General features: G+C 40.8%; 1 protein-coding gene across 1 annotated transcript in view; it reads left to right on the forward strand.

Moving 5' to 3' along the window:
- Positions 1–329: 329 nt before the first annotated feature.
- Positions 330–25,805, forward strand: part of TMEM161B (transmembrane protein 161B) — a 32,482-nt gene continuing 7,006 nt past the window's right edge. Inside the window, exons 1-11 of the mRNA XM_083404114.1 lie at positions 330–1,090; positions 8,354–8,457; positions 10,235–10,318; positions 10,767–10,864; positions 11,974–12,130; positions 15,317–15,468; positions 16,554–16,614; positions 19,279–19,419; positions 21,137–21,250; positions 22,943–23,117; positions 23,956–24,052. Coding sequence (XP_083260240.1) covers positions 1,088–1,090; positions 8,354–8,457; positions 10,235–10,318; positions 10,767–10,864; positions 11,974–12,130; positions 15,317–15,468; positions 16,554–16,614; positions 19,279–19,419; positions 21,137–21,250; positions 22,943–23,117; positions 23,956–24,052 — 1,186 coding nt within the window. The 5' untranslated portion in view covers positions 330–1,087. The remainder of the gene's footprint in view (positions 1,091–8,353; positions 8,458–10,234; positions 10,319–10,766; positions 10,865–11,973; positions 12,131–15,316; positions 15,469–16,553; positions 16,615–19,278; positions 19,420–21,136; positions 21,251–22,942; positions 23,118–23,955; positions 24,053–25,805) is intronic.

Raw genomic sequence — 25,805 nt, forward strand, 5'->3', positions numbered from 1 at the left:
TGGTGTCCGCGTTAAGGAGCTGGGAGGCTCGCAGTTCTGCACGGGTGGAAGCAAAGCGCGCTGAGGCTCCTCGGGCGGGAAAGAGCCTCCCCCTCCTCCGCGGCCTTAGAATAACGGCAAACGTAGCAGGCGGCATGCGCGGGCCGCCCCCAACCGCCTTTCGCCTCAGCAGCTCGCGCGAGACTCCTGACGCGCCTCCCTCCGCTCCCCCTCCTTCCCCGGCACGAGACATGCCAGCCAAAACTTCCGGGTGTACGCACTTTCATACCAGGCGGCGGTTGGTTATAATGATGCGTGCGCACTCAGCCGCCCTTAGCGCTTCTCAGGGCGGCGCATGCGCTAATTGAATGCGCCACTCCGCTAGTCAAGTCTTCCCTCCCTCTCCCCTCATTGACTAGGTCTCTTATCTTGCTCTCGTTATTTGTCCATCTCTTCACACTGTTTTAAAAAGCCTAGCCTTTGCCAACGATCCTTGTACTTAGCAACCTAAGAGTAGCCGTCTTAAGGGGGGTTGTGGGGTTGGACGGACAGCGACCTGCAATACACACAAATAAGAATCCCAAGCGAGAGGCGTCCCCGCTTCACCTCAGACTATTTTTCTCGGACAGCAGAAAGGGCGACTCTGGTGACCTCCCATGTCACGTGACAGGGCTCCTGCCCTTGCTGCCCGGCATCGGGATGCCCTCCCTTGCGCCTGATAAAACAAATAATTCAAGAACAGCATCTTTTGGGCGAAATGCATTCCCTTTCCGCTTAGAGTCTCGGTGTGAAGCAATTGCCTCTCCACCGCGACAGGAATGTGGCGAAGCGGTGCGCCGCGAACCGAGAGCCTCTTCCTTTTTCAGGCGGATCTTCAGGGCAGCCCTGTTCGGGGTCCTTGTTCACCTGGGTCCCGGCGTGACCTCTGCAGGCTTTGGGAGGCGTGAGCCGGGCATTAGAAACCGGCGTTAGCTGGCGAGAGGGGTTCCGAGCGGCACCGGAGCCTCCCCGCGAGCATTCTGCGCTTCTCGGCTCGCGCGGGGAGGATTTATGAGCTGGGTGTGGGGAGAGCCCGCGAGGCGGCGGCGGCGGAGGCTCCTGGGGCAGCATGGTGAGTCTCTGGAGGGTGAGACGTCGGAGGGGAGAAGAGAGGCAGGGAGAGTTGGAAGTTCTCCCTAGAGCCGGTTGACCCTTTTAGGGCTTTCGGGACAAATCTTGGTTTTGAGGGCGAGGGCTGAAGCCGGAATAGGGGTGTTTGTGTGGGGGGAGAAGTCGGGGGTGGGGAAGCTGTGGGCCTCTGGATGTTGCTGAACACCACCTTCTGTCCGCGCCAACCAGGATGGCCAGTGACTAGGGGTGATGGGAGCTGTAGCCCAGCAACATCTGCAGGGCCACAGGTTCCCCATCCCTGTTTGGAAACGAAGGCCGGGCCTTCGGATGCTGGGGACTCCCACAATCCCTATCCTATGGACGTCAGCCCATCTTCTGCCCAACTGCCTGCTTGGGGATGTGGGGTTGCCTGTTTTCAAATATCCGTGTGCAACCTCACAGGAGGGCAGTGGTGGCCACCAACTGGGATTAATTTAAAAGAGGACCAAGCAAATTCGTGGCTATCTCCTGCCAACCTAGCAGTTCGAAAGCATGTCAAAGTGCAAGTAGATAAATAGGTACTGCTCCGGCGGGAAGGTAAACGGTGTTTCTGTGCGCTGCTCTGGTTCGCCAGAAGTGGCTTAGTCATGCTGGCCACATGTACGACGGCTCCCTCGGCCAATAAAGCGAGATGAGCGTCGCAACCACAGAGTTGGTCACGACTGGACCTCATGGTCAGGGGTCCCTTACCTTTACCTTACTGATGGCTATGCCCTTGCCTCCACAGGGAGAGGCAGCGAATGCTTTTGGATGCCAGTTGCTGGCAAACACAGGGTGAAGGTCCTGTGTGTGGGCTTCCCACAGGCAGCTGCTTGGCCACTGTGTGTACAAGATGCTGGGCCAAATGGGGGCAACTGTGCTAATCTAACATATTCACTCAGTGCTTTTCAAGCTGCACTGGCTCCCGGTGGAGTACAGGATCAGATTTAAGGTGCTGCTTTTGACCTTTAAAGCCCTTCACGGCCTAGGACCCTTGTACCTACGGGACCGCCTCTCCCAGTATGCCCCACGGAGAGCCTCAAGGTCCATAAATAGCAACACCCTTGTGGTCCCGGGCCCTAAGGAAGTTAGATTGGCTTCAAGCAGAGCCAGGGCCTTTTCAACTCTGGCTCCGGTCTGGTGGAACACTCTGCCTCACGAGACCAGGGCCCTGCAGGATCTGATTTCTTTCCGCAGGGCCTGTAAGACAAAGTTGTTCCGCCTGGCCTTTGGCTTGGAGCCAATTTGATTCCCTCCCTCTCTTTCTTTTTTCTTTTCCTTCTTCTGCGATGAGGCTACATTTTAATATTTTAATGTTTCAATATTTTAATGTTGTATTTTTTTAATTTTGTTTTTAAGTTGTAATCATTTAACTTGTTTTTATTATTGCTTGTAAGCCGCTCTGAGCCCGGCCTTGGCTGGGGAGGGTGGGGTATAAATAAAAATTATTATTATTATTATTATTATTTATTAATCTAGTAGGCTCTTCTTAGGTTAACTTGGGGAAGCGTGGCCACATGTGTTCTCCTTTTTCCAGTGTGGGTGGACTTTCTAGGTGGGGTGGGTGAGGCCTAGTTTCATCTGACCAGCCACAGGGCCCAGGCCTGCTGATAAGCAACTCCTGTTGAGGTGTTCCTGCTCTTCATTTGTGATTCAGGGACAGTCAATTGATCAAGCTCAATGGAATGCATAATGTGTGTGTGCGCACTGAAAACAAAGAAATCATCAATGGATACAGTCAACCTGAAACTACAAGTTTATCCAGATTTCCAGCTATTCTAATATATACCCTATGAAAAAAATACAGTTGAGTTTTATTTGCTTGTTGAGAACTGATTTGGCTGAGTCTAAACCATTTAATATTGCTGTTATTAAATATAAGCACAAGCTGTTAGGCTGGATAAGAAGGGCATATAAACATGCTGAAATAGCAATTCCACCTCACCTGCTTCTGTGATGAAAGGTAGTTGTCTCCTTGTACCATACTTGATAATTTCACTTGGAAATATACATAAGTATGAGAATGAGCACTGGTGGTATTGGTACAGTTTGGGGGAGGGGGGTTGTCTGCAGATGGCACCTGTGATAGTAGTATGCATTCCAGATTTCAGTGACCCAACCACTGCTGAATGAGTAGTCAGCCTATGTTGTTTTAGTGACCTGCAAGCCCTTCTGTACAACTTCAAAGAAAAAAAAATCAACTTCATATATGTGTTTCAAATCACCCTGAATATTGCTTCTTACACTCCATTACCTAGATTTGCCACCAAGCATACACTGAGTCATGGTGTCCTATGAAATCTCTGCTCTTTCCCAACTGTATTTGTGTGATGTGTCATATATGTGTTTTGCAAACGCATTTGCCACAGTCGCACATTGTAAGCTTTACATGTACACCTAAAAATATTAGTGGAAAATGAACCCAAGTGTATATGGGATAGATTGCCCCATTAAATACTTTTAGTCATATAGTTAAGTGGAATTGCCATACCACTGAAACTGGATGCCTCAATTGTTGGGAGAGGACAGCTATCAACCACTTAAGCACATTGCTTGTGACCTTCCAAAAGCACCCGTTTATCTGCTGTTGGAAAAAGAATGCGGCATTGCTTCCAATTTAGTGATGAAAGTCATTATTTATTTATTTATTATTTTTATAGTATGCTTTAAATTGTTCTATAGCATTAAAAACAATAAAATTCAATAAATTGCAAAACAACATCCAAAACAAAAAATCAACAAAGCAGGATGTAAAACAAATAAAAACTTGCAGTATGCTTTAGAGTTCTTCATTGTAATTTCAGGTGTATTGCCCTTCAGTTGTCAACTTGAAAGTGAGAACTGAGACCTTAGTTATCCACTGAAAAGTATTTTTTGGTACTTTTTGAGTAAAACCCTGCAATAAACTGGATTCTCCTAATATTAGGCCAGCACTGGTGAATGTTTCCTGAAACACAGTATTGTGACCAGCTGAGTGGATGTCCAACGATGTAGATCTGGAAGGGAAGGGGTTCTCTTCTTATGTTAACCTTATGGTTCGAAAATCACTGCTGCACATCTCTTTTCTAGTTTGCTGTTTAGACCAGGTCCTGTATTTCAACATGGCTCATTCCACGCTAGTGTTGTTGGGGAACTGGGGTGATCCTGGCATGGAAAGGAGCAATATTTTCAACTCCCTTTCACATGGCCCAAAGCTTCTGAAACCACAGAAGAGATGCAAGAATGAGCCAGGCTACAGAGAATCCCATGCTGTTGAGACTGTTGAAAGAGCTTTAGAATTCATACTACATATTATCTTTAGGGGCAGAACTTTTTAATGTAGGCATGATAAATGTTGCATGAGCTATATCGTACTTTAAGAACCTCTTAGCCAGTGGTGTTTGAGAAACTAGGTCACCAAGCAGCAGTCTTCTGAACTACTTATTATCTTCCATTGATTTAGACTGTGGGAAGCAGCCTTGTACAACTGGAACCTAGTGAATCCTGCTAGGACCTGTTTAGTTTCTGTTTTCAGCCTGGACTTGAGGATCTGTTGCATTTCAGCAGAGCAAGGGTGCAGCTCTCAGATTTCCAGCTGTACAGTGCCATTGGTTGCTACCCATACTATGAGTTAAATTTGTATATAATTTATATAATAGATTTTCATTTTCTACCTTTTGGGGGCAGTGGAAGTGTGGTAGACCTTCACACTTCATCATTAGGAAGAGAAGCAGAACATTCCTAAAGTTTAACACTGAATACTCCTGTTCACACACCTTGACACACAAATATTGCCTGCAAATGTATCTCTCTCTAATGCTTATATGAGATCTAATTACCGTATTTTTTGCTCCATAAGACGCACCTGACTATAAGACACACCTAGTTTTTGGAGGAGGAAAGGGGGAAAGCCCTGTTTTTTGGGGGATCAGTTCACAGTTGTGCAGCTTCTTTTGCAAAGGGGAAAAGCCCCTTTTTTGAGGATCGGCTCAAAGTTGTTGAGCTTACTTTGCAAAGGGAAAAAATCCTGTTTTTATGGGGTTCAACTCATAGTTCTGCAGATTCTTTAGGAAAGAAAAGGGAGCCATTTCTACAGTTTCCAGACTGATAATCTAATCAACCAGTCACATGTCGCTGGGGAAACAAACAGCCTCCGTCTGCAGAACATTCAACAATGGAGGCCTGGGCAAGGGGGCGGGACCGGAAAGGGAGCCAGCGACCGACCACACATCTGCGCCATAAGACGCACAAACATATCCCCTTGCTTTTTAGGAGGAATAAAGTGTGTCTTATGGAGCGAAAAATACGGTAAGTCATAATCAGAGTAGATTCATTGAAATCAATAGCCTGATTTAATTTAATTGATTTCAGTGGGTATATTCAGAGTATGGCTAATGCTGACTTTCGTCCTCTGTATTCCCATCTTCCCATGACCATTGTCCATGCTGGCTGGAGCTGATGGAAATTGTAGTCCAAGACCATCTAAAGGGCACCATGTTGTCTACCCTTGATGAGGAGAAGCTGTATGAATCAACCCTGAAATGTTAAACTCGAGAGTACTTAATATACCTAAAGGGTTGGTGCTTGTAGTGAAGCTGTTGTTGTTTTTGTTAGAGAAACTACTAATGCTGCATTGCAAACAGTTTTGAAACTGAGTTTCAAAAGCAGCGTCCCGAATCAGCCCTGTAGTCATGTTATTTCTAAAAAGCAATATAAAAATCTGAGAAATAGTGGTGTTGTGCTCTGCATTTCACCTTATACATTTTTCTCTCTGTTAACCTTGTTTCCCCCCTAGATCATGTCTTCCATATTTAACCTGTTTTGTCAATTGCTCTATGCTTACCACTTATCACAATGCCTTATCAGAATGTGGTTCCAAACTGTCTGACCTCTAGATATTGTTACAATGCAGCTGCTAAATTCTATTCAAAACAAAGTGCTGCAGCAAAAGTAAATATTAGGCATAATTGTGTGCAAACAATTTTCTTGCCCTTGAATAAGTTATTTCCTGGGGGCCTTTTATAGTCTGACTGTATTATGGTCACTATTTTTCCATGAAATCTCAGACTATGATTTATCATAGCACTGGGATGAAAAGTGTATACTATAGATTTACGCAATAGTAATGTGTTTGGTAAGTAATAAAGTGATGTTTAGCAATTGGTGAGCCTTGCTTTTTACCAATATTTTCGGGAAACATGGATTGCCGACTTGGGTATATAAGATGCTAAAAGCATCTTGGGCAGTTTTCTCTCACTGTGAAGTAAAATGTTAGTCTGCTGCCTCTCAGATGGTGCACTATGCATGCCTAGCAGGTTTTTTTTTATTCCAATATGCAGAAACTTGAATATGGGTTCCAAATGCCACATTAAACTAATAATTTTTGACTGGTGTTGGTTGCCAAATACCATATATACTCGAGTATAAGCTGACTTTTTCAGCACATTTTTAATGCTGAAAAAGCCCCCCTCGGCTTATACTCGAGTGAGGCGGGTGGCAGTGGCTGAGGGACGAGCAGCCCAAAAGGAGCCTTTTCTCTCTGCTTGTCCCCCTGCCGCCCACCTCTCGCAAGGGCAGGCACAGGAGCCGCGGTTGGGAGAGGTGCTGTGCCTCTCCCAACTGCAGCTGCTATGCCTGCTCTTGCAAGCGGCAGAGGCGGCGGCGGAGGGATGAGTGGCCTGAAAGGAGTCCTTTTGGGCTGCTCCTTCCTCCTCCGCCGCCTTTGCCACTGTCGGTGGTGGTGGAGGAGGAATGAGCAGCCCAAAAGAGCCCTTTCGGGCTGCTTGTTCTTCCTCCACTGCTTCCGCCACCACCAGGTTGTGGTGTGGTGAACCGGCTTATACTCGAGTCAATAAGTTTTCCCTGTTTTTTGTGCTAAAATTAGGTGCCCCGGCTTATCTTCGGGTCGGCTTATACTCGAGTATATACAGTAAATCCATTATTATTATTATTATTATTATTATTATTATTATTATTATTTGCTGCTGCATCACACTGTTGACTCATGTTAAGCTTGTGGTCCACCAAGACCCCTAGATCCTTTTCACATGTACTGCTTAGTAAGCCAGCCATCCTATATTTGTGCATCTGGTTCATCCTGCCTAAGTGCAGGAAGTTTTTCTTTTGCTATCTTTAGAATTGAGATGCAACTTTTACGTGGATGGGGTGGGATGTGCATTCTCTGTCTTGCCTTGGTAAATGGAGAACTGGAATGTGAACCTGATGTGTGATATGGGATGGTGCTTGGGGAACATTTTGTGTGTGCACTCTTTCCTTTGTTAGCTGGAGAGCCTTTCTGGGGGATGGCCATCTTTGAATTCAGCCCTTGAACCAAAAGAGTTTTCCCACCAGATATTTAGTCTCTGGTTTTTTCTTTGTTTTACTTCTAATTCCATATCTTTACTTCTTATTCACCCAGCATAGATTTCTAAAGGCTTATAGGTATAAGACTTTGTGATGGAAATTACCACATGTATTCTAATTATGCAAATTCATCACTACAGTGTTGCACAGACCACATTGGAAAGTATTATAGTCACAACCTCTTTATTTTAGGCTGCAGGCTGGATGTGCAGGTGTACAGCATGGTAGCATGTAACATTTCTTAATTTTTTTTAAAAAAAATAGCTTTATTTACAAAATTGTTTTATTTATGAAATTGTCATTTTTATAGTTCAGCTGCTTTGAAATATTTTATAGGAAGTGATTCATAAATGGTAATAAATTCAATAAATATGTGGGGAACAGACTTGTCATGTGCCCAGGAGCAATGGTCAGTCACTCTCTTGAGTTTCCTATAGTAGGCACAGGTGTATCTGGGCTTCTGCATGTATTATGAATCAGCTCTAAATAACCAGTTTTTAAAGATAAAAGAGAGAATGGACCTAAGCCTGGAAGTTGTGACTTATTTCTGACAAGTGACTAATTGCAAGCTTGGCCCAGGCAGGGTAAGAATTTGAACTGAGCATTCTCTGTCCCCCTTTAAAACACATTTTTAAAAGTAATGTTGGTGGTTATGTAATTTATTTGATCTTCAGAAATAGTGTGCTACAATGGAAAAACAGCTAGATGTGTGCTTTCTTTCCTAGAAAGCCATATTTCTGAATCCTTTATCGACACCTTTATGAAGGGATTAGGACGAACAGTCGTAAGTTCATAGTTACAAAAACAACCCTGCAGTATATAAAGGTTCATTTTAGAACTGTAGGCTTTGAAATATAAAAAAATGTTACTGCATGTTAACATACATTGGCTTATTCCTCCACAGGGTGTGATAGGTGTGCAGCTGGTGGTTACCATGGTGATGGCTAGTATTATACAGAAGATCATACCTCACTACTCTCTGGCGCGTTGGCTTCTCTGTAGTGGCAGGTAAGATAAAGGCAACAAATTGAACGTCTGACAAAGTGGGTTCTAGCCCATGAAAGCTTATACCATAATACCACTGATAAGACTGTAAGGTGTTGTTGTAATTGCCCAATTCTGTAATGCATTTGCGTTTACCTAGAAACAAATCATAGTGATGCGCAGATCTTGAAAGTTTGGCTTTCAGTAGAATAGTCACTTTCAATCTTTTAAAGTCATTTGGAGATTTATCACTGTACTGTAACTTCAGATGAAATTGAGTAATACGTGGTGTGCTTAGTTATACTACTGTGTATCTTAATGAACATAACTCTTGGCAGGGTTCTTGTTGCAGACTATTCTGTTCCATCTAAGTTCCTCTTAATCCTGTGGCAACATATTTCTTCCTTAAGTGCCTGTAATAAAATACAGTTCCTCCTATAGTTGAAATACGAAGTTGAAAATGAAGCAAAGAAGCAGGATAGTTTATTCACAAAACAAGCTGTTGTTAGGGGCAAGTATACTATTTGTGATACATTTCTTAGTGATCTGGATCACAATAGTTCAAGATTAGTCATAAATTTCCATTTGGATGTGTTCTTTTCCTTGCGGGTTGTCTTGTCAACAGACAGTTCTGAAAAAATGGTGAAGTATTAGCAACATAATCCCCTAGCTTGCAGACTATTCTGATATAAATGTTCTGAAATTCCAGATAGCAAGAATTAATCTTTTTTTAAAAAAATATCCCCATAGTAAGAAATCAGTTAAAGATGTTGATTAAATAATTCCACACCTAGTCCAAACAAAATCACTTTAAAATGTGGGAGGCTGAGGTGTTCAGCTGATTGGTTTTACAAGTAATAACTAATGGTTTTCCCATTCACCTTAAATTATTTCTGTTCCAAAAAGGGGTGAGTTGATTATTCAAGTAAGGATTGTATGAGCCAGGTGGCTGGATGGGAAATGCAAGGAAGGATTGTGGGAGCTGGTACTCATCACCAGTAGCTGCTTGTTCTAGACAATTGCTCAAACATCTCACTAGAGAGGACAGGTAGAAGCACAAATTAGGCAGAGGGGATGATATAGTTGCATTGACCCTTGCTTGGTGTTAAAACAATAGCATTTTGTTGGTCCATCATGGACTCCTATAGAGATTTTTACAGCTGCTCCTGGGTATTCATGGTGACTGTCATAGAATATTGGAAGTCCTGACATTAATTTAGCTGCAGTAGTGAAAATATTGCATGTTGCCAGTGGTTATTTTTGCATAGCAACACAACCCTTTTCTGTTTTGTTCTGAACTCTTAATAACCAAGTTACTTAGAATGTGGGATTTTGGTTTCAGAAACTGTTTGAAAGGATGAAAATGTTGAAAATGTAGGCAAATGGCAAAAAGGTGGGGTTTGAGCAGAAATGAAGAGTGTGGTTGCTTTGCCCCCCACCTCCAGTCACCAGAGGCTTTTGGTAGTCACTGTGTGCTTTTAAAACTATTTTTGAACCTCATTAGTTGAGTCACAGCACTTTTAAACTGATATCTTTGAAGCTCCTTATGTGTGTTTCTGTAACATAGTAAGCTACTCTTTTGAAACCTCAATGTACAAAAGTGACACCAGTTTGGAAGCTCATTCTGATAACTGGGGCTATCTACTACAGGGCAGCATTTATATAAGGAAGTATGTGACATATGATAACATCAGGTTGAAATGAGGAATTTTGTGAATGAACAAGAAAGCAAATTCTTTTATATTTAGTCTGACAAACACCTGTATTTCTCTTGGTACCTGCTTCTTCAAAAATCTGGTAGCTTGCGATGGTATCTGCATCCCACAGAAGAAGAATTACGTATTCTTGCTGGGAAACAACAAAAAGGAAAAAGCAAGAAAGATAGGTAAGTAAGCAATATGAGCCCATCACTGTTTTTCAACCTCTGTCTCCTAGCTAGAAAATGGGGATTGACTATGTGCTATTCCAATTAGTCTTTGAAAATGAAGAAAAATACTGTTCTGCATATGGAAAACTGGATGGATGGATGTGCACATCTGCCCCCCAATACACATAGAATAGAATAGAATCTTTAAGGTATTTGCCTTCTCTCCACCATTATCCCCATATTGAGTATGGCTTATAAATTTTGTTTGTTTACTGTAGGTGTGGCTAACTCTTCATTTGCAGCCCTGATCCAAACCATTTTTCTCACTCTCTTCGACTCCACCAACTTTGGCTGCTGATGCTAAATAAATCACACACATAGAGAGAGAAAGAAAGAGAGGGAGACCTGGTAACTTTGATGGCACTCAGCATATGGAATGGTTTTTATGATGTGTCTCTCTTTACAGGAAATATAATGGTCATATTGAAAACAAACCGCTAACCATTCCTAAAGACATTGATCTTCATCTGGAAACAAAGTCTATTACTGAAATAGATGCATTAGGTAAGGGTCTGAGACCATTATAAACTGCATGGTGTCACAATTGTGTATTCTTTAATCCTAAATGTATGGTGTTGTCCAAAGAGAGCTACATAATTCTTAATTCCAGGTTTGTTCAGGTATTTTCTTGTAGAACAAACATTTTCAAAGGTGCAAATTAGCCTTTTTTGAATTTCAAATCTGGCCCCTGTTTTAAAAACATCTAGTTTCTAAACAATGACTTGCAATATTAGTGGAGAACTTGGGAGGTGAAGGGTAAGCTCATTATAGCTGTCCCTAACTTTGCATAGTAAATTGTGTAAGTTGAGAAATGAATTCCATGTAACAACCATTATTTGTTTTACAGCCAATTTCAAATAAATCATGAAGGGAAGTTTTACATTGGAAAGATTTACTTCACTTTGAGTGTTGTGTTGGAAATAACCGGCAGACGAGTCGAGGGTGTTCATGTGGGAGGGTGTTCATCAGTGCATGTTGGAGGAGGACTTTCTGATGGCATACAGAAAGATCCCAATCAGCATCATTTTAGAGAGAGAAGACCCACTATACATTGTAGGCTAAACTTAAAGTTTTTAAGCTGTCCCAAGATGATACTGATATCAGACTGGTCATGGTAGTTCTCATAGAGTTATGTATTTGATGGCAGGTAGAACACACACTTTGCATAGATGCAATCCTGATCAGTCCATGGCATTGTCATAAAACTCCTGTGGTTGCAGAGCTGGGGAACATCCCTGTTTGTGATCCTGGCAAGCCATTGCTAATCAGTGGACTGTATGAGACTGGATGGACCAGTAGTGTAGCTAGATATAAAAAGCAGTGAATCCATTTGAACTGGATTCAAGGAGCAATATCCTCCTTGCCAGAAAGCTTCTGCTTTCTATTTGGTGTATCTGGATATTCTAGCTATTTTCCGCATTTTGTGATTGGTCTTCTAATAATCTAATTGTAGTTGAAAGTTGTTGTTGGTTTTTTATTTTTTATTTTTAAGAAAACAACAATGAAAGGTTGATAACTGCAGTTCATGTATGTATTTGAAACTCTAGGAACCACAGATGCTAAAAGTGTTTTCTGCTTGTATTTCAGTTACTAAGTAACCATTTATATTTCAGCCTTGCATTATTTTCCTGAATATCAGTGGCTGGTGGACTTCACAGTTGCGGCTACAGTGGTATATTTGGTTACTGAAGCCTACTACAGCTGGGTGAAGCCCTCACAAGAAATGAATATCAGTATAGTCTGGTGTCTGCTTGTTCTGGCTTTTGCAATGTATCCTTTTACAGTGTCACAACTGTTTTGTATGACTGCTTAAAAGAAGATCTAATGTTCTGTGAAACACGCAGGAGATAATTTGTTGCTTTTAATTGAATCATAGGAAGTCTTATGGTAGTGTTCATCTAAAGCATGCATAATTCATTATTACATAGTGCATTATTCTGTATGAAAGAATTTTTCTTTGTCCAGAAGCATAGCCAACATCTACAAGACATGCACAGTACTGTGCAGCAATGCTAAGCTTCTGCTTGCTGGTCCTGGCAGTGGTGACTGGATAGTACCAAAGAGGTGTTTAAAGAATGCCAAAACAGTCTTGCATGGCCTGCCTATATTTTGCAGAGACAGAGTAAGTTGCAAATAAGTTGTTGAGCCTCATGCCAAGCCTCCCTGCTCCGTCTTGTTCTGCATATTTTTGGCTTTAAAAATGACTTTGTATGTTTTAGGTCTACACAGCATTCTTTGTCAGGCTGGCTTCTGTTCACAGTGATAAGATTTGTAAGAAGGCTGAATAAATACCCTTGCTTTTTAATGTTTTTTCTCCCTGTCTAGTGCTAGTGATTGACATTGCTGTTCAGGTATTGATAAATAGTCTTTTATGATTTGTTTGCTGACATAAGTAGAATAAATCATATTTCTAGTTTTAGGTTTCAGATTTTCTGCAAGATGCTGGTTTTAATGTCTTTATTGTAAGATATGTTAACTAAACAATGCACCATGAAACTGTCCTATTTATGAACTCTTTCAAGGGCATGGCTGTAAAATCTTAGCCTAGATCTTGTTTTGTAATTATTTGCATAGGGAGAGATCCAAATGGTAACATTTTGTTAGACTCTAAATACAAACTTGTACTAAATAATTGGGCTACAACAAAATTAGGGCTTCTGCCTACAGCTGCCTATATTGCACAGCATGCAGCAAAAGCCATAGTTATGAATAACATATACTAAAAGGAGCACTTGTGTTCAGACTGCTATTGTAGAAGAATACCACCAGCAGCAATCTATATATAGCTCTTTCTCTCTCCTTTGTAAAAAGATCTCAGCATGTGCCAGCCTCTGCTTATCTGCAGGCTTGCTGTCAAAGAGGAGACCCTGCAAAAATACTGCAGCATTTAGGGTAGGGAATGAAAAAAAGTCAAATTGCTGATTGCTATCTCTTAGTTGCATAGATTGTCCTAAAAACTATTATTTTGCATTCTCTTGAAGCTTTAGACATGCTTTAACTTAAGACATTTGCTAACTTTGAAAAAGGATAGCACTGCATTATCTACTGGATAGCTCAGTCGGTTAGAGTGTGGTGCTGATAATGCCAAGGTTGCAGGTTCAATCCCCATAAGGGAGATCTGCATATTCCTGCATTGCAGGGGGGTGGATTAGATGATCCTCAGAGTCCTTTCCAACTTTATGATTCTGTGCTGGCTACACCCACCCACACTCAACCTCTCATATTATATGGAATGAGATCTCCATTGAAGAGTTTTGTGCACTAGTTTGCATCTCTTGTTGCTGAAATCTGTCTTCTCAACCATAACTTACCCACCCAAAAACCCAGATGGATATATGGGCAAAAAAATATGAAGAATCTGACAGCGCTCAAAAGCTGGTGGCACCAGTTGTATGTGGCAGCCTTCTTTGTACTCCAATCTGGAAAACTCCTACAGCTTCTGTACATTGTCACATAATTAAGAAAACAGACCATTGCTGCTTCTATAACAAGTGCTGGTCAAACAGCTTTCTGAAGAGAAGCTTCATAATGAGTCTAAACTGATTGAAGCAGAGGAGGCAGAGTTCAGTGCAAGATGTTGGTGTCTCTTGAGCTGATAAAGTCAAATGAAACAAAATATTCACAGTGTTCCTTGTATGTGGATAGCGGTTTAATCAGTGTAGTGTAGTTCATGGCTAAAATAATATTTACCTCTACGCTATGACTCAAATAAATGCCCAATAGGAGGTGACATTCTTAAGTATGCATACTGAAATGTGCTTTGGGCATTGTTGACTAATGAATCCCCAGGCCATCTGATGTACATTATATTAAGAATCAGTATGGATTGATACAGTTAATAAGTGCTTGTTTGTGCTCTTAAAAGTGTTGCTTCAATAGCGATATGTCTGCATTAGTTGACTAACAGTCAGTACTGTATTGTGTTCTAAATTTTCTTTTTTTAATGAAAACTCATTATGTTATTTAAACTATTTTAAGTCTTTTGGAAACTGATGATAGTGTGATTAATAGAGGAAAAATGATTGTGTGATCATGTTATCAAGTCATGTTTTTGTGTTCAACTTCTGCATAAAATTTGTTAAATTCTGGAGTTTCTGATCAGAAAGGCTGTAAGCTTTAAAATCCTAATATCTCAATTTAATTCCAGCTTCCTTTAAAATAAGTGAAATTAATATTCAACTGTACAAAAAGCTTGTTTGGTTTCTACAAAATTGTTGGTTTTGGATGTAACTTGAGAGAAATCAAACTTTGTTAGGATCAGCTCCTTTTATACTTCATTTCTGAATAAATCCTTGATGCTAGCTCTCTTTAAATACATCTCTTTAATAGGTAAACTGGAAGTTGTATCTAATTGTGTCTCTCTGGTGATGGGAGGCTCGTTCTTTTGAAAGTGGCTTCCATTAGTGGTGGTGGTGGGGAGTTGGTTTTAGTTTATACCCTCTGCACCACCCAATCTACTCCAGGGAGTTTGGAGACCCTTAGGAAAACCGGGAGTCACACAGGGGATGCCCCTCTCCTCACAAACCCTTCCACCAGTGGAAACTTCTGCTGAACTTCAGCAGAGAGAAATATACAATTAGATACAAACCAGGATCTGAGCAGCTAGATGTACTATGTACGTAGTAGAATTTTATTTATTTTTACTTTGATCAGCAACCCTCCCCCATTCCATATCATTAACTTCTTTTGGTTGAACTTACCTCTGTTTGAAGAGGAGGGGACCATGTGGCATATTGGAGCTACGTGCTGATGATGAAACATAAGCCAAATTCCCTTTGGGCATATGGAACTAGTTGTCTGATTTTTTTTGTAATAACTTTAGTATGTGTTGGCAGCACTGTGCTTAAGCAAATCCATTCAGCTATGCTTTCTCCATATAATTTTCATCGTAAGCTAATTTTTGGCTAATCTACGGATTGTACAAAACTGTTCTTTTCCTTAACTATTCTTATGTAGCAAAATATTGTTTTCATTAACTGCACACTACTTCAAAGTAGAAGAGGGAGGTGAGCGATCCGTCTGCGTAACCTTTGGCTTCTTTTTCTTTGTCAAAGCCATGACCATTCTGATAGTAACAGAAAATTATCTAGAATTTGGACTCGAATCAGGTAAGACCTTAAAACGTTATGCTTGGGCAACATTAATATCATTTAATTGGATCCAGAGAAATGTTTATACAATATTTATCTATTTCCAAAATTTATAAACTGCTTTTCACCACGGGCCACAGAACGATTTACAGAGCAGTCCATAAAACAAATCACTGATCAAATAATTTGGTGTTTAAAACAATAATAAATTATAAAGTGGACATAATACAACTTCTTTTATAAATGCATGGTGGAATTGAAAGGTCTTTGTCAAGGAGACCAGTGGAAGGTGACTTTTTGATCTGGCAATCCCCACGCCCCACCCCCCAACCCCTGAGCCCTGAGCCCTGCCAAACAGGAGGAAGGGGGGATAATGTAAAATCAGGTGGAAATACTTATGCTGCTCTGGTTCTCCAGAAGCTGCTTAGTCATGCTGGCCACATGACCCGGAAGCTGTCTGCGGACAAACACCTGCTCCGTCGGCCTATAGAGCAAGATGAGCGCCACAACCCCAAAGTCGTCCACGACTGGACCTAATGGTCAGGGGTACCTTTACCATTACCTCTACCTTCTGTTTACAAGATCTCTCATAGAAAGTGGTTCTACAAAATTTCCAGCACTAACTTTTTTCTGCTCTGCACCGCCACATCACAGCACACCTTTGAGGAGGTTCAGCCCAGTGTGTGTTTTACAAACAGATTCTTTCTCAAAATATTTACTAATCTTTTGCCTACTTCTAACCTTAGCTTGTTTTCATTTCTTCAACTCTTTCCCCATTACTGCAGTTGCCTGAAGTACCTCTTCTAGAAATTGGCTGTGCTCTTAGGTTGTAATTTAGGCCCATTAAGATCAACACTGTTGACTTCAGGTGGATATAGATTGCACTCTTAAAAAGAAGACACAGTCTGTTCACCCTTAAGAGAACATACAAATAGCTGAGAGATATTTTCCAAGGCCTTGCCTGTTCATAATTGAATTAGAGCATTCTGACTGGCGAATGCAGAAAAACCTGGCTAACATTTGAAAATTACCTCTAAAATGTTTTGTGTTGCTAGTGTTCTGAGATTCTGCATTTCACCTTGTGCAAAATTTTCCACATGCAGGCTTCTCAAATTTTTCAGAAAGTGCTGTGCAGTTTTTTGAAAAGCAAGGCTTGGAATCCCAGTAAGTATAACGAACAACTATGTAGAGATGCGTATTGTTATTATTGGGTTCTATTCAACTAACTTTTACTCAGAAAGGACCCCCTGAAATTAATGGCTATGATTAATTTAGGGTATTCATTTCAATGGGTCTACTCTGAGTAAAGGCTAATTGAATACAACCCATTGAAATGTTATACATGCTCTCCTTTTAGTTGAATATTGTTTGTATTAAGGTTCTTTAATTCACAGGAGCACACGGGACAAGGGTTTCAAACCCAACAAAGCCTTTCACATTCTGTTCATGACAGTAATTCTTTGTATACCTCAAACTGCTTCTGAAACTGTTGGGTACAGCTTCTGATGTGGCACGTGAGAGCTGCTCTTGACAGAAAGTAAATGTTCCAGTGGTCTTTCATGATATGGGTCCTGTTGTAGTAGGACCTCATATTCCTGAATACCACATTCCTGATGTACCAGACCACGCTTTCTATTTTTCAGTTACTCCTTTTGAATTTGTAGAAACTGCAAAAGCCTATGAATGAAATGTTTTCGAAATGGGAGTTCATGATTTGCAACTCCAGACTTTTAGAGGAAAGGTGATGAAATGCAAGTGAGAACAGGGCTCCTCTTTTTAATTATTGAGTTTAGTTGCATAACTAGCTGCAATCGCTGAAATTTCTTATTGTATTGGAACTCTGTCTTTTTCTTGAGTCTTGGTGGCCTGGCTTCAGGATGCGAACAGAGCTCTGGAACGGATCCCGTTCGCATCCAGAGGTACCACTGTATTTCGTTGGAAGCCGCCCAGAGTGGCTGGGGAAACGCAGCCAGATGGGCAGGGTATAAATAATAAATAATAATTATTATTATTGGCTCAATGGCCAGGCCAACAAGACTCAAGAAAAAGACAAAGAGCCCTGTTCTCATGCGCGTGACGCTATTTCAAGCGTCTGCGCATGCGTGAGCGGCAAAACTTGGAAGTAATGCGTTCCATTACTTCCGGGTCGCTGCGGAGCGCAACCCGAAAACCCTCAACCCGAAGCTACTTCAACCTGAGGTATGACTGTATTAAAATACAGCAGTCTGTCAAACATTAAAAGCTTCCCTAAACAAAACAATATCTAACTAATTCTAACCACTGTAGTGGCCAGAAATTCAATTCTGATAATCATCAGGTGAAACCTCCAATTTGTTCATCCACAGATGTAACAGATTCTTTAAAAGTTGCTAGCAGTAAAGGGTGACAGTGGGCAAAACGGTATTGTTCTCCATCCTGTGGTACGCTTACAGCATCAGTATCATGATTTGAAGGGTGTGTGAGATTATACACTTAAAATAATCCTAGAAATGATGAGTTGGAAGGGACCACAATTCCAATTAGTCCAACCCCCTGCTATGCAGGAAACTTTTGCCCACGACCCTGAGATTAAGAGTCTCATGCTCTACCAACTGATCTCTCTCTCTCTTATGTATGAAACACACAAGCGGAACCTTCAACAAAAATATTGCATTGGAGAGAGCTTCTATTCGGAATGCAAGCCTTGCCCTCCTACAGGGTATTCCGTACCACTCCCTCTTCCATTCCACTCTGTTCCCACTGACCAAGCTAAGCCCTCAGCAATCATGTTTTTTGTGTTCTTCCCCTGCCCAAGTGCACACAGATTTTTTGGGTACTTTTGTAAACCTGGGGTTTTCCCCAAACTTTCTCCTGTTACCTCTCTCTTCTGGGTGTGATTCATCATATTGCCTATATAAGTATCCACAAATGGAGAAAGAGTTTTCAACTAGTATATAGCAAGAGTGGGCAACTGGATCTGGTGGACAGGCTAGCGCCACCCCACCCCAAACACCCGTCAATCATTGAATGTCAGGTGACCTATTTTATCTACAATGGGGCTTGCAAAACACTATATACAGCACTCCGCAAGCCCTTATAACTGGTTGATTGTTGAGGCTTGCAAAACACAATGCAAACCTACTTTTAGCCCAGTTGCATCTTTCCCTGTATCTCATATGAGGTTATGTGTAGGTATGGTTTGGTCAAAATGGCCTGGCAGGACAAATTGGAATATCTGGCAGACCTAATTTGACCCATGGGCTAGAGGTTCCTTACTACTGATACATTGATGTTGACACACAGGAGATGCACACATGTACCTGCTATTCATCTGCTGTAAAAAACAATGAACAACCCATTATTGGGCAGCAAGTACCAAAGGAACTTTTGCATAAATGACTTGATATCTCAGAAGACACTTTTTTACTATTACAATCATACCTCTTGTTACGTTTACTTCAGGTTGAGTGTTTTCAGGTTGCGTCCTGCGGCAACCCGGAAGTACCGGAAAGGGTTACTTCCTGGTTTTGCTGCTCACGCATGTGCAGAAGCGGTGAATCGTGAGATGCGCAGATGCAGGTTGCGTTCTGCTAATGTTGCGAACGGGCCTCTGGAACGGATCCCGCTCGCAACCAGAGGCATCACTGTATGCATCCTGCAAGAGTAGATTGGTTTAATATTTCTGATTTTCAGTAATAAGTTTATTTCTTGAACAGCTGGAAGGGAAATAATGGCTTTTGTTTGCTTTTTTGTTTTCCTTTGTCATGTTATGTAAGAGCAAAATATATACCATGTCCTTAAAATGTTGGAAAAGTTGACAATTGTTTCCCCTTTTCCCTTTTTTCTTAGGGGTCCTGTTTCTAAACTAACCTTCAAATTCTTCTTGGCTATCCTTTGTTCGTTTATTGGTGCTTTTTTGACATTCCCTGGATTGAGATTGGCTCAGATGCATCTGGATGCTTTGAGTTTATCAACTGAAAAAATCACCCAGTAAGCCACGTCATGTAGAACTTTGCTTAAATCTGCCAGTAGTAATATTTGGGCAGCACTTTTTCTTTTTTCCTCAGCTAAAATACCAATTCATAACCAGTTTTCAGTGTACAATAAAAGTCAAGGAAGGGCTGGAAAAGTCAAGGAAAGTTGTAGCAATTGTTCTGCGTGCAGAAGGTTTCAGATTCAGTCCCATGCATCTCCATGCAGAGCTTGAAAAGATTCCTTTTTGAAACTCTGAAGAGCCGCTAAATTTGGTGTAGAAAGTATGGATCTAATGGACCAGTAATCTGACTCTGTATAAGGCAACTTCCTATTTTCCTAATGAGAATATGGCTAAACCATCTATTAAACATTTTAAAAGAAGAAAAGGCAGGGGTGAGGAGAGGAGGAAAACTAGACTTGTGTTCAGAAGTCTTAAAGGTGAATACCCAGAACAGTTGAATATCTGAATAGAGCACATTTATTCAGTGAGGAACCTAGCATAGTGCAGGTGAAGTAGCCCGTGCTGTCTTAAGGCACAGCGGTGGCAGCTCCAAATTGTGTGTGATATCTGAGACCCCAGGAATGTTCAAGAATGCTGGACAGGAATAATAACATCATGGTTGCCTGTGCCTGTAAGCAACCTTGCTGCTGCATTCTGAACAAGCTGCGAATGATGGAGAAGCACTGTTGGAAACCCCTATAAGAGGATTAACAGACATTTAGTCCTGTGGCTAACCCAGAGATAGGTTGCAGTGGCGGGTCAGCCTGGGAAGTAGTTTAGGGACATTATGCCACTGTGAAGAATCCTCAGACGACTTGATCATTGGATATGCTCATAGAAAAGTCACGGAAAAAGATGATGCCCATAAATTATACTTGATCTGCTGCCTTCTGTTGGGCCCCATTCACAAGCAGAAAAACCCAAGGGAAAACATAAGTTTCATACCAGCTACCTCTTTCTACTTGCATTGCCTTAGTGCTTTCAAATTGCAGAGATGTTGTTTGCTAACTAAACAGTTTATCTGTTTCAAAGTTTCCTTCTCTACTGTCTAATCAACAAATGTGCTACTTTAGAATAACAGTAACTGAATTATATTTTGGTTCATTAATAAATTTGGGAATCAGGTTTGGTGTGTGGATTAGGGGTGAAGCTGTGCATTCATTGGAATTCCCTACACTTAGCTTGACTGTCAATGTAATAGACTGAAATATCTGTTTGGGAACCCCAAAGCCCAATGAGCCTGCCAGAGAGTGGGGGGCATTCCTGAGCACATAGCTAACTCATATTCAGTGCTATCGAGACTTTTTGAGCTTCACTGTTGCACTGTGCAACTGGATAGTGAATCTTACAATGTAATCTAAATTGAAAATTTGGTAGTGGCAAGCAAGCTAGAGCCATTGTGGGTCTTCCTCCTGAAGAAATGATGATGATTTATTAAATTTATATACTGCCCTCCATCTGTAGATCTCAGGGCGGTTCACAACATAAAAATACAAGATCCCCCCCCCATATACAAAATTCATATTAAATACAATAACAATAACAAAAACAAACTAACAACCTCACCCAGGATTAAATACAGGAGCTCCAACATTTTCAGTGACATTTTGAAAACCACCATCCTAGCAGATAAAACAAATGTATCAGAAGGGTTATGAGCTAGTTTGTATTTTACTTTATTTTCAACAGTTATTATGGTGCATTAATTTTGTTTCTCTATTTAACTTTCAGAACTCTGCTGCATATAAACTTCCTGGCACCCCTCCTGATGGTCTTATTGTGGGTAAAACCCATTACTAAGGACTATATAATGAATCCCCCATTGGGAAAAGAGAATGTGCCTTTGTAAGTTGTTCTTGAAAATCTACCTTGTAAAATCTTACTGTACATGTACCACTTTGTAGAGGGACATGGGTGATGCTATAGTCTAAATCACTGAGCCTCTTGGGCTTTCTGATTGTAAGGTTGGCAGTTCAGATCTCTGTGACGAGGTGAGCTCCCATTGCTTTGTTAAAGCTCCTGTCAACCTAGCAGTTCAAAAGCATACCAGCACAAGCAGGTAAATAGGTGCCACTGCGGCATGAAGGTAAACAGCATTTCCATGCGCTCTGGCACTTGTCACAGTGTCCAGAAGCCATTTAGTTATGCTGGGCACATGACCCGGAAAAGCTGTCTGCAGACAAATGCCATCTGCCTCGGACTGAAAGCAGAGATAAGTGCTGCATTCCATAGTACACTTAACCGTCCAGGGCTCCTTTACTTTTATTTTTTTTTACTTTCTAAACCATTATAGCTCTATTGAGTGGAAAGAGGACAACTTAACAATTGCCCCAGCTTTAATACTTGGAATTTTGTTCTTTTTTAGTACCAAGGAAGATAACATATATTATGGTAGCTTGTTATTCATTCATTCTCTTGTTATTCATTCTCTTCTAATGGTTTAACTTTGATGGTAGTAACATAGAGAAAGGCAGCCACTGGAATCAAGAAAAGGCATTGGTTAATGTTATCAAACAGAACCTACTCCTTGGTCTACAGAGATCTCAACTATTAATACCACTATATTCCCTATATAACTGCAAAGGAGGCAGCTGCTTATGTAAATCACCGAGAAACTGTAATGCAAAGGATCTATTGATCTTTAGGCATTGGGGAGAAACTTCTGAAAGTTAGCTATAACCACTGCGTGCACAAAAATTGTTATATTTTAATATGCAATGTTCTTACACATCTGCTATGAATTCTTTGGTAAATACAGATGGCAAGGGTCTATATTTGGTGCCTGTCCTCCTGGCTCCTTCAAGCAAATCTTGCTTTGCCACTTCATAAAAATGTTTATATTTAATTTCATAACTGTCACTGGGAGGTGGGGAGGAAGTGTTTAATAATAACTTAAGAACTTGCTTGTATAAATGGCACCATTTTATAGCTTGTCTAGCTCTCTATAACAATGAAACGAGTTCTGGGCTTGGGTAGGATTTTTTTTAGCATGAACAGCATACAGAACAATTTGGAAGATTTCTTGTAATTGCTTGACATTTAATAGAACTGTGGCATGAGATAGAATGAGAATGAGACTGCAATACAAAGCCCAAAGCAGTAAAAAGACCAAATATCCTGTCCAGTAAACTGCATAAATTAAAAAGTCAGTATTAATTATCTTCTGTTGCATCCCTCCCTGTAAAAATACACTGAACATATTTTTGTCCTTCTCTTTGACGAGGGAAAAGAAAGACAAGTGTGTCAAGACTCATTTATTTACTTGAGTACATATTGCACCCAGTATCTAAAAATCTCTGAGATAGGAATGCTAACTATAAAGTAGTAATAATAAGAGATTTTCTACACTCCCTCTCCTAAAGGCTTGTGACCATCAACATCTCTGTATATTCCATTGACATTTGAATGTTTTCACTCTGTAGTGGAATTGTTTCTTTCAGCACTCCAGCAGTCTTGTACAAAATGGAAAATATGTGCTTGGTACAGTGTAGGATGTCCTTTGGAAAATCACTGCATTCCTTTCTCTCTAATCTACAGAATGTCAGAAGCAACATTTGATACTCTCAGGTTGTGGATTATAATTCTCCTGTGTGCTTTGAGGTTAGCCATGATGCGTAGTCATCTCCAAGCCTATCTTAATTTAGCACAGAAATGTGTGGATCAAATGAAAAAGGAAGTTGGCAGAATAAGTACAGTTGAACTACAGAAAATGGTAAGCCTGCCTGAAAGAATAATAGTGTGTATAAAACAAATGAAGTAACTAATGATATATTTAGACTCATGATATATTATATATATACAAATTCATGAGTACAGTACTGTCTCATCTTGTATTTATAGTCAACCTGAAATGTTATCTGGAATCATGGTACTGTGACTTTAGGGACATTTAAACATAATATTTTCTGGCAATAATTACTTCTTGCTTTTCATTAGTTCTGAAGGATATTACTGCAATTCTAATGGTTAGTTGATAGAGCAATTCATGACATTATAGGAGGGAAACAGTGGTTATCAATGAAAACGGCTGTTTTGATTGAAGGCTAAAAGACAATGAAAGTTGCAATCAGCAGATCTATGTTTTTTTGCCTTGGAGAAATAGTTTAGTGCTATGGTAGTGGGAGTCCCTTTGATTTTCAAGGGGTAATACTACTTTAACCAGACGAGTACCTGAATGGTAAATCTAATCCTAATGTAAACTATATACTTGCTTTTAGGGAGTGTTTAGGACAGAAACAGCAAACAGATTTCAAAGGGATCACTATTAAAATTGCATGGGTTTTCAAATTGTTCTGTTCAGTGTTGTGATTTAGTCTTTTACTCTATTTTGATACTATGTATGCTTTAGATTTCAGCTTGTGATTTTGTTACTGCATTCTTTCTTGTAAACTGTTCAGAAGGTTTTTCTGTTAAGTGATAGATAAATTGTACAAAATAAACTGCTTCTAGACTATTTGATAGTACCAACAACTGTGCTTAATTGCTTGATATGTGATAGTCATACTGCATTGGCTTGTGCACTGAGTTACTCAATATTTTTGTTAACTTAGGTGGCCAGAGTGTTTTATTACCTTTGTATAATTGCACTTCAGTATGTGGCGCCTCTGGTTATGCTGCTTCACATGACTCTGCTGCTGAAAACTTTAGGTAAGATGTATCCAATAGAGAAAAGAATCTGCTAAGTAATGCTGTTTTCTAAAATGGTATTATTTTGTTAAGTATTCTGGGAAGAAATGGCAAGCCAAGATGTTGAGGCACAACTGCTTGACAAGCATTCCTGCATGCTTCTGTGTACGTAGCTCTTATCTCTGTTGCAAATCCAGGAATAACTGGCAGGATGTGCATATATAAGACAGCTTGCAATTAGGACAGTTCTTGCTCAACAACAGCTGAAGAACTGAATGTATCAGTGGTTTTGCATAAAACTGTAAGGTAAAGGTAAAGGTACCCCTGCCCGTACGGGCCAGTCTTGACAGACTCTAGGGTTGTGCGCTCATCTCACTCTAGAGGCCGGGAGCCAGCGCTGTCCACAGACATTTCTGGGTCATGTGGCCAGCGTGGCAAGCTGCATCTGGCGAGCCAGCGCAGCACACGGAACGCCGTTTACCTTTCCCGCTGGTAAGCGGTCCCTATTTATCTACTTGCACCCAGAGGTGCTTTCGAACTGCTAGGTTGGCAGGCGCTGGGACTGAACGACGGGAGCGCACCCCGCCGCGGGGATTCGAACCACCGACCATGCGATCGGCAAGTCCTAGGCACTGAGGGTTTTACCCACAGTGCCACCCGCGTCCCATATTCATAAAACTGTAGAATAGTTATATTTTTGTGAAGGGCACACATGTATTTGTGCTTTCTGTCCATGAGATTCAAAATGCGCTTGTTGGGCATAACATATTACACTCCCACTGCCTCCCACCAATAAGTGCTGTTCTTGCTAGAAGGTATAAATCAGTTGTTAGAGACACAAAGTTTGTTCAATACAAAATAATTTTCATTGGGAACTAGAGTTGGGAATAAGGTGAGCAGATGTTTTGGTCATTACTTGTAAAACTGTAGGACAGAGAAGCAGCATTTCTGTATTAGTCTTCTCTCTGTTATTTATTTAAAAAAATACTTTTACGTCACTATTCATAAAAAAAATCAGAGTGGTTTATAATAATAGTATATAAAACCACACAGTAAAAACTGTACTAAAAAGTTAAAATCAGAAATCAGTTAACTATTGTGGAATTCTTAATTTCCTGAATGGAAAGGTTTTCAGCAGGCATTTAAAAGTTGAAACAGAAGGCGCCTCTATTGGTAGAGTGTTGCACAATAATGAGTTGATGACACTAAAGGCTTGGTTTCTTGTCAAATGAGCCTTTCCAGCTCAAGGAACAACCAACAACATTTCTGCAGACGATCTCAGTGATTGAGCTGGGATATAGGGGTTTAGGCAGTTCTCTTGAGGTACCTTGGACCTAAGTTGTTCAGGGTTTTATAAATTAATACAAGGACCTTGAACGTGGCTTCATATTAGATGGGTAGCTAGTGCAGAGGTTTTCCCCTTCCCAAGTCATGTATTCTTAATTTCTGAATCGGTGTATGCTGTCCTAAACTTAATTTTATATTTCCAAGCTCAGGCTTTGCACACTAAAAACAAGAAGAAAGTATAACTTGTGATTTTGGAGCTTGCACATTTGACTTCAGGGGAGATGTGCAAATTCCTGTTTCATCTGTTGCTGAGAGCACGAAAAAAGGAAATTAAGTTTGTATTGAGCAAAGCTGCTTTGTGCCTCTTGGGATTCAGGTGGCTTCCATTTTATTACCTTCTAGAAACTGCTTCAGCTCTTTACACCATGAGCACTAGTCATATCCTTGCTTATGGACATATAATTAAAAATGATCAGAGAGACTATAA

Source organism: Podarcis tiliguerta, assembly GCF_965153285.1.
Source record: "Podarcis tiliguerta genome assembly, chromosome: 11".
In the NCBI taxonomy this organism is placed as follows: Eukaryota; Metazoa; Chordata; class Lepidosauria; order Squamata; family Lacertidae; genus Podarcis; species Podarcis tiliguerta.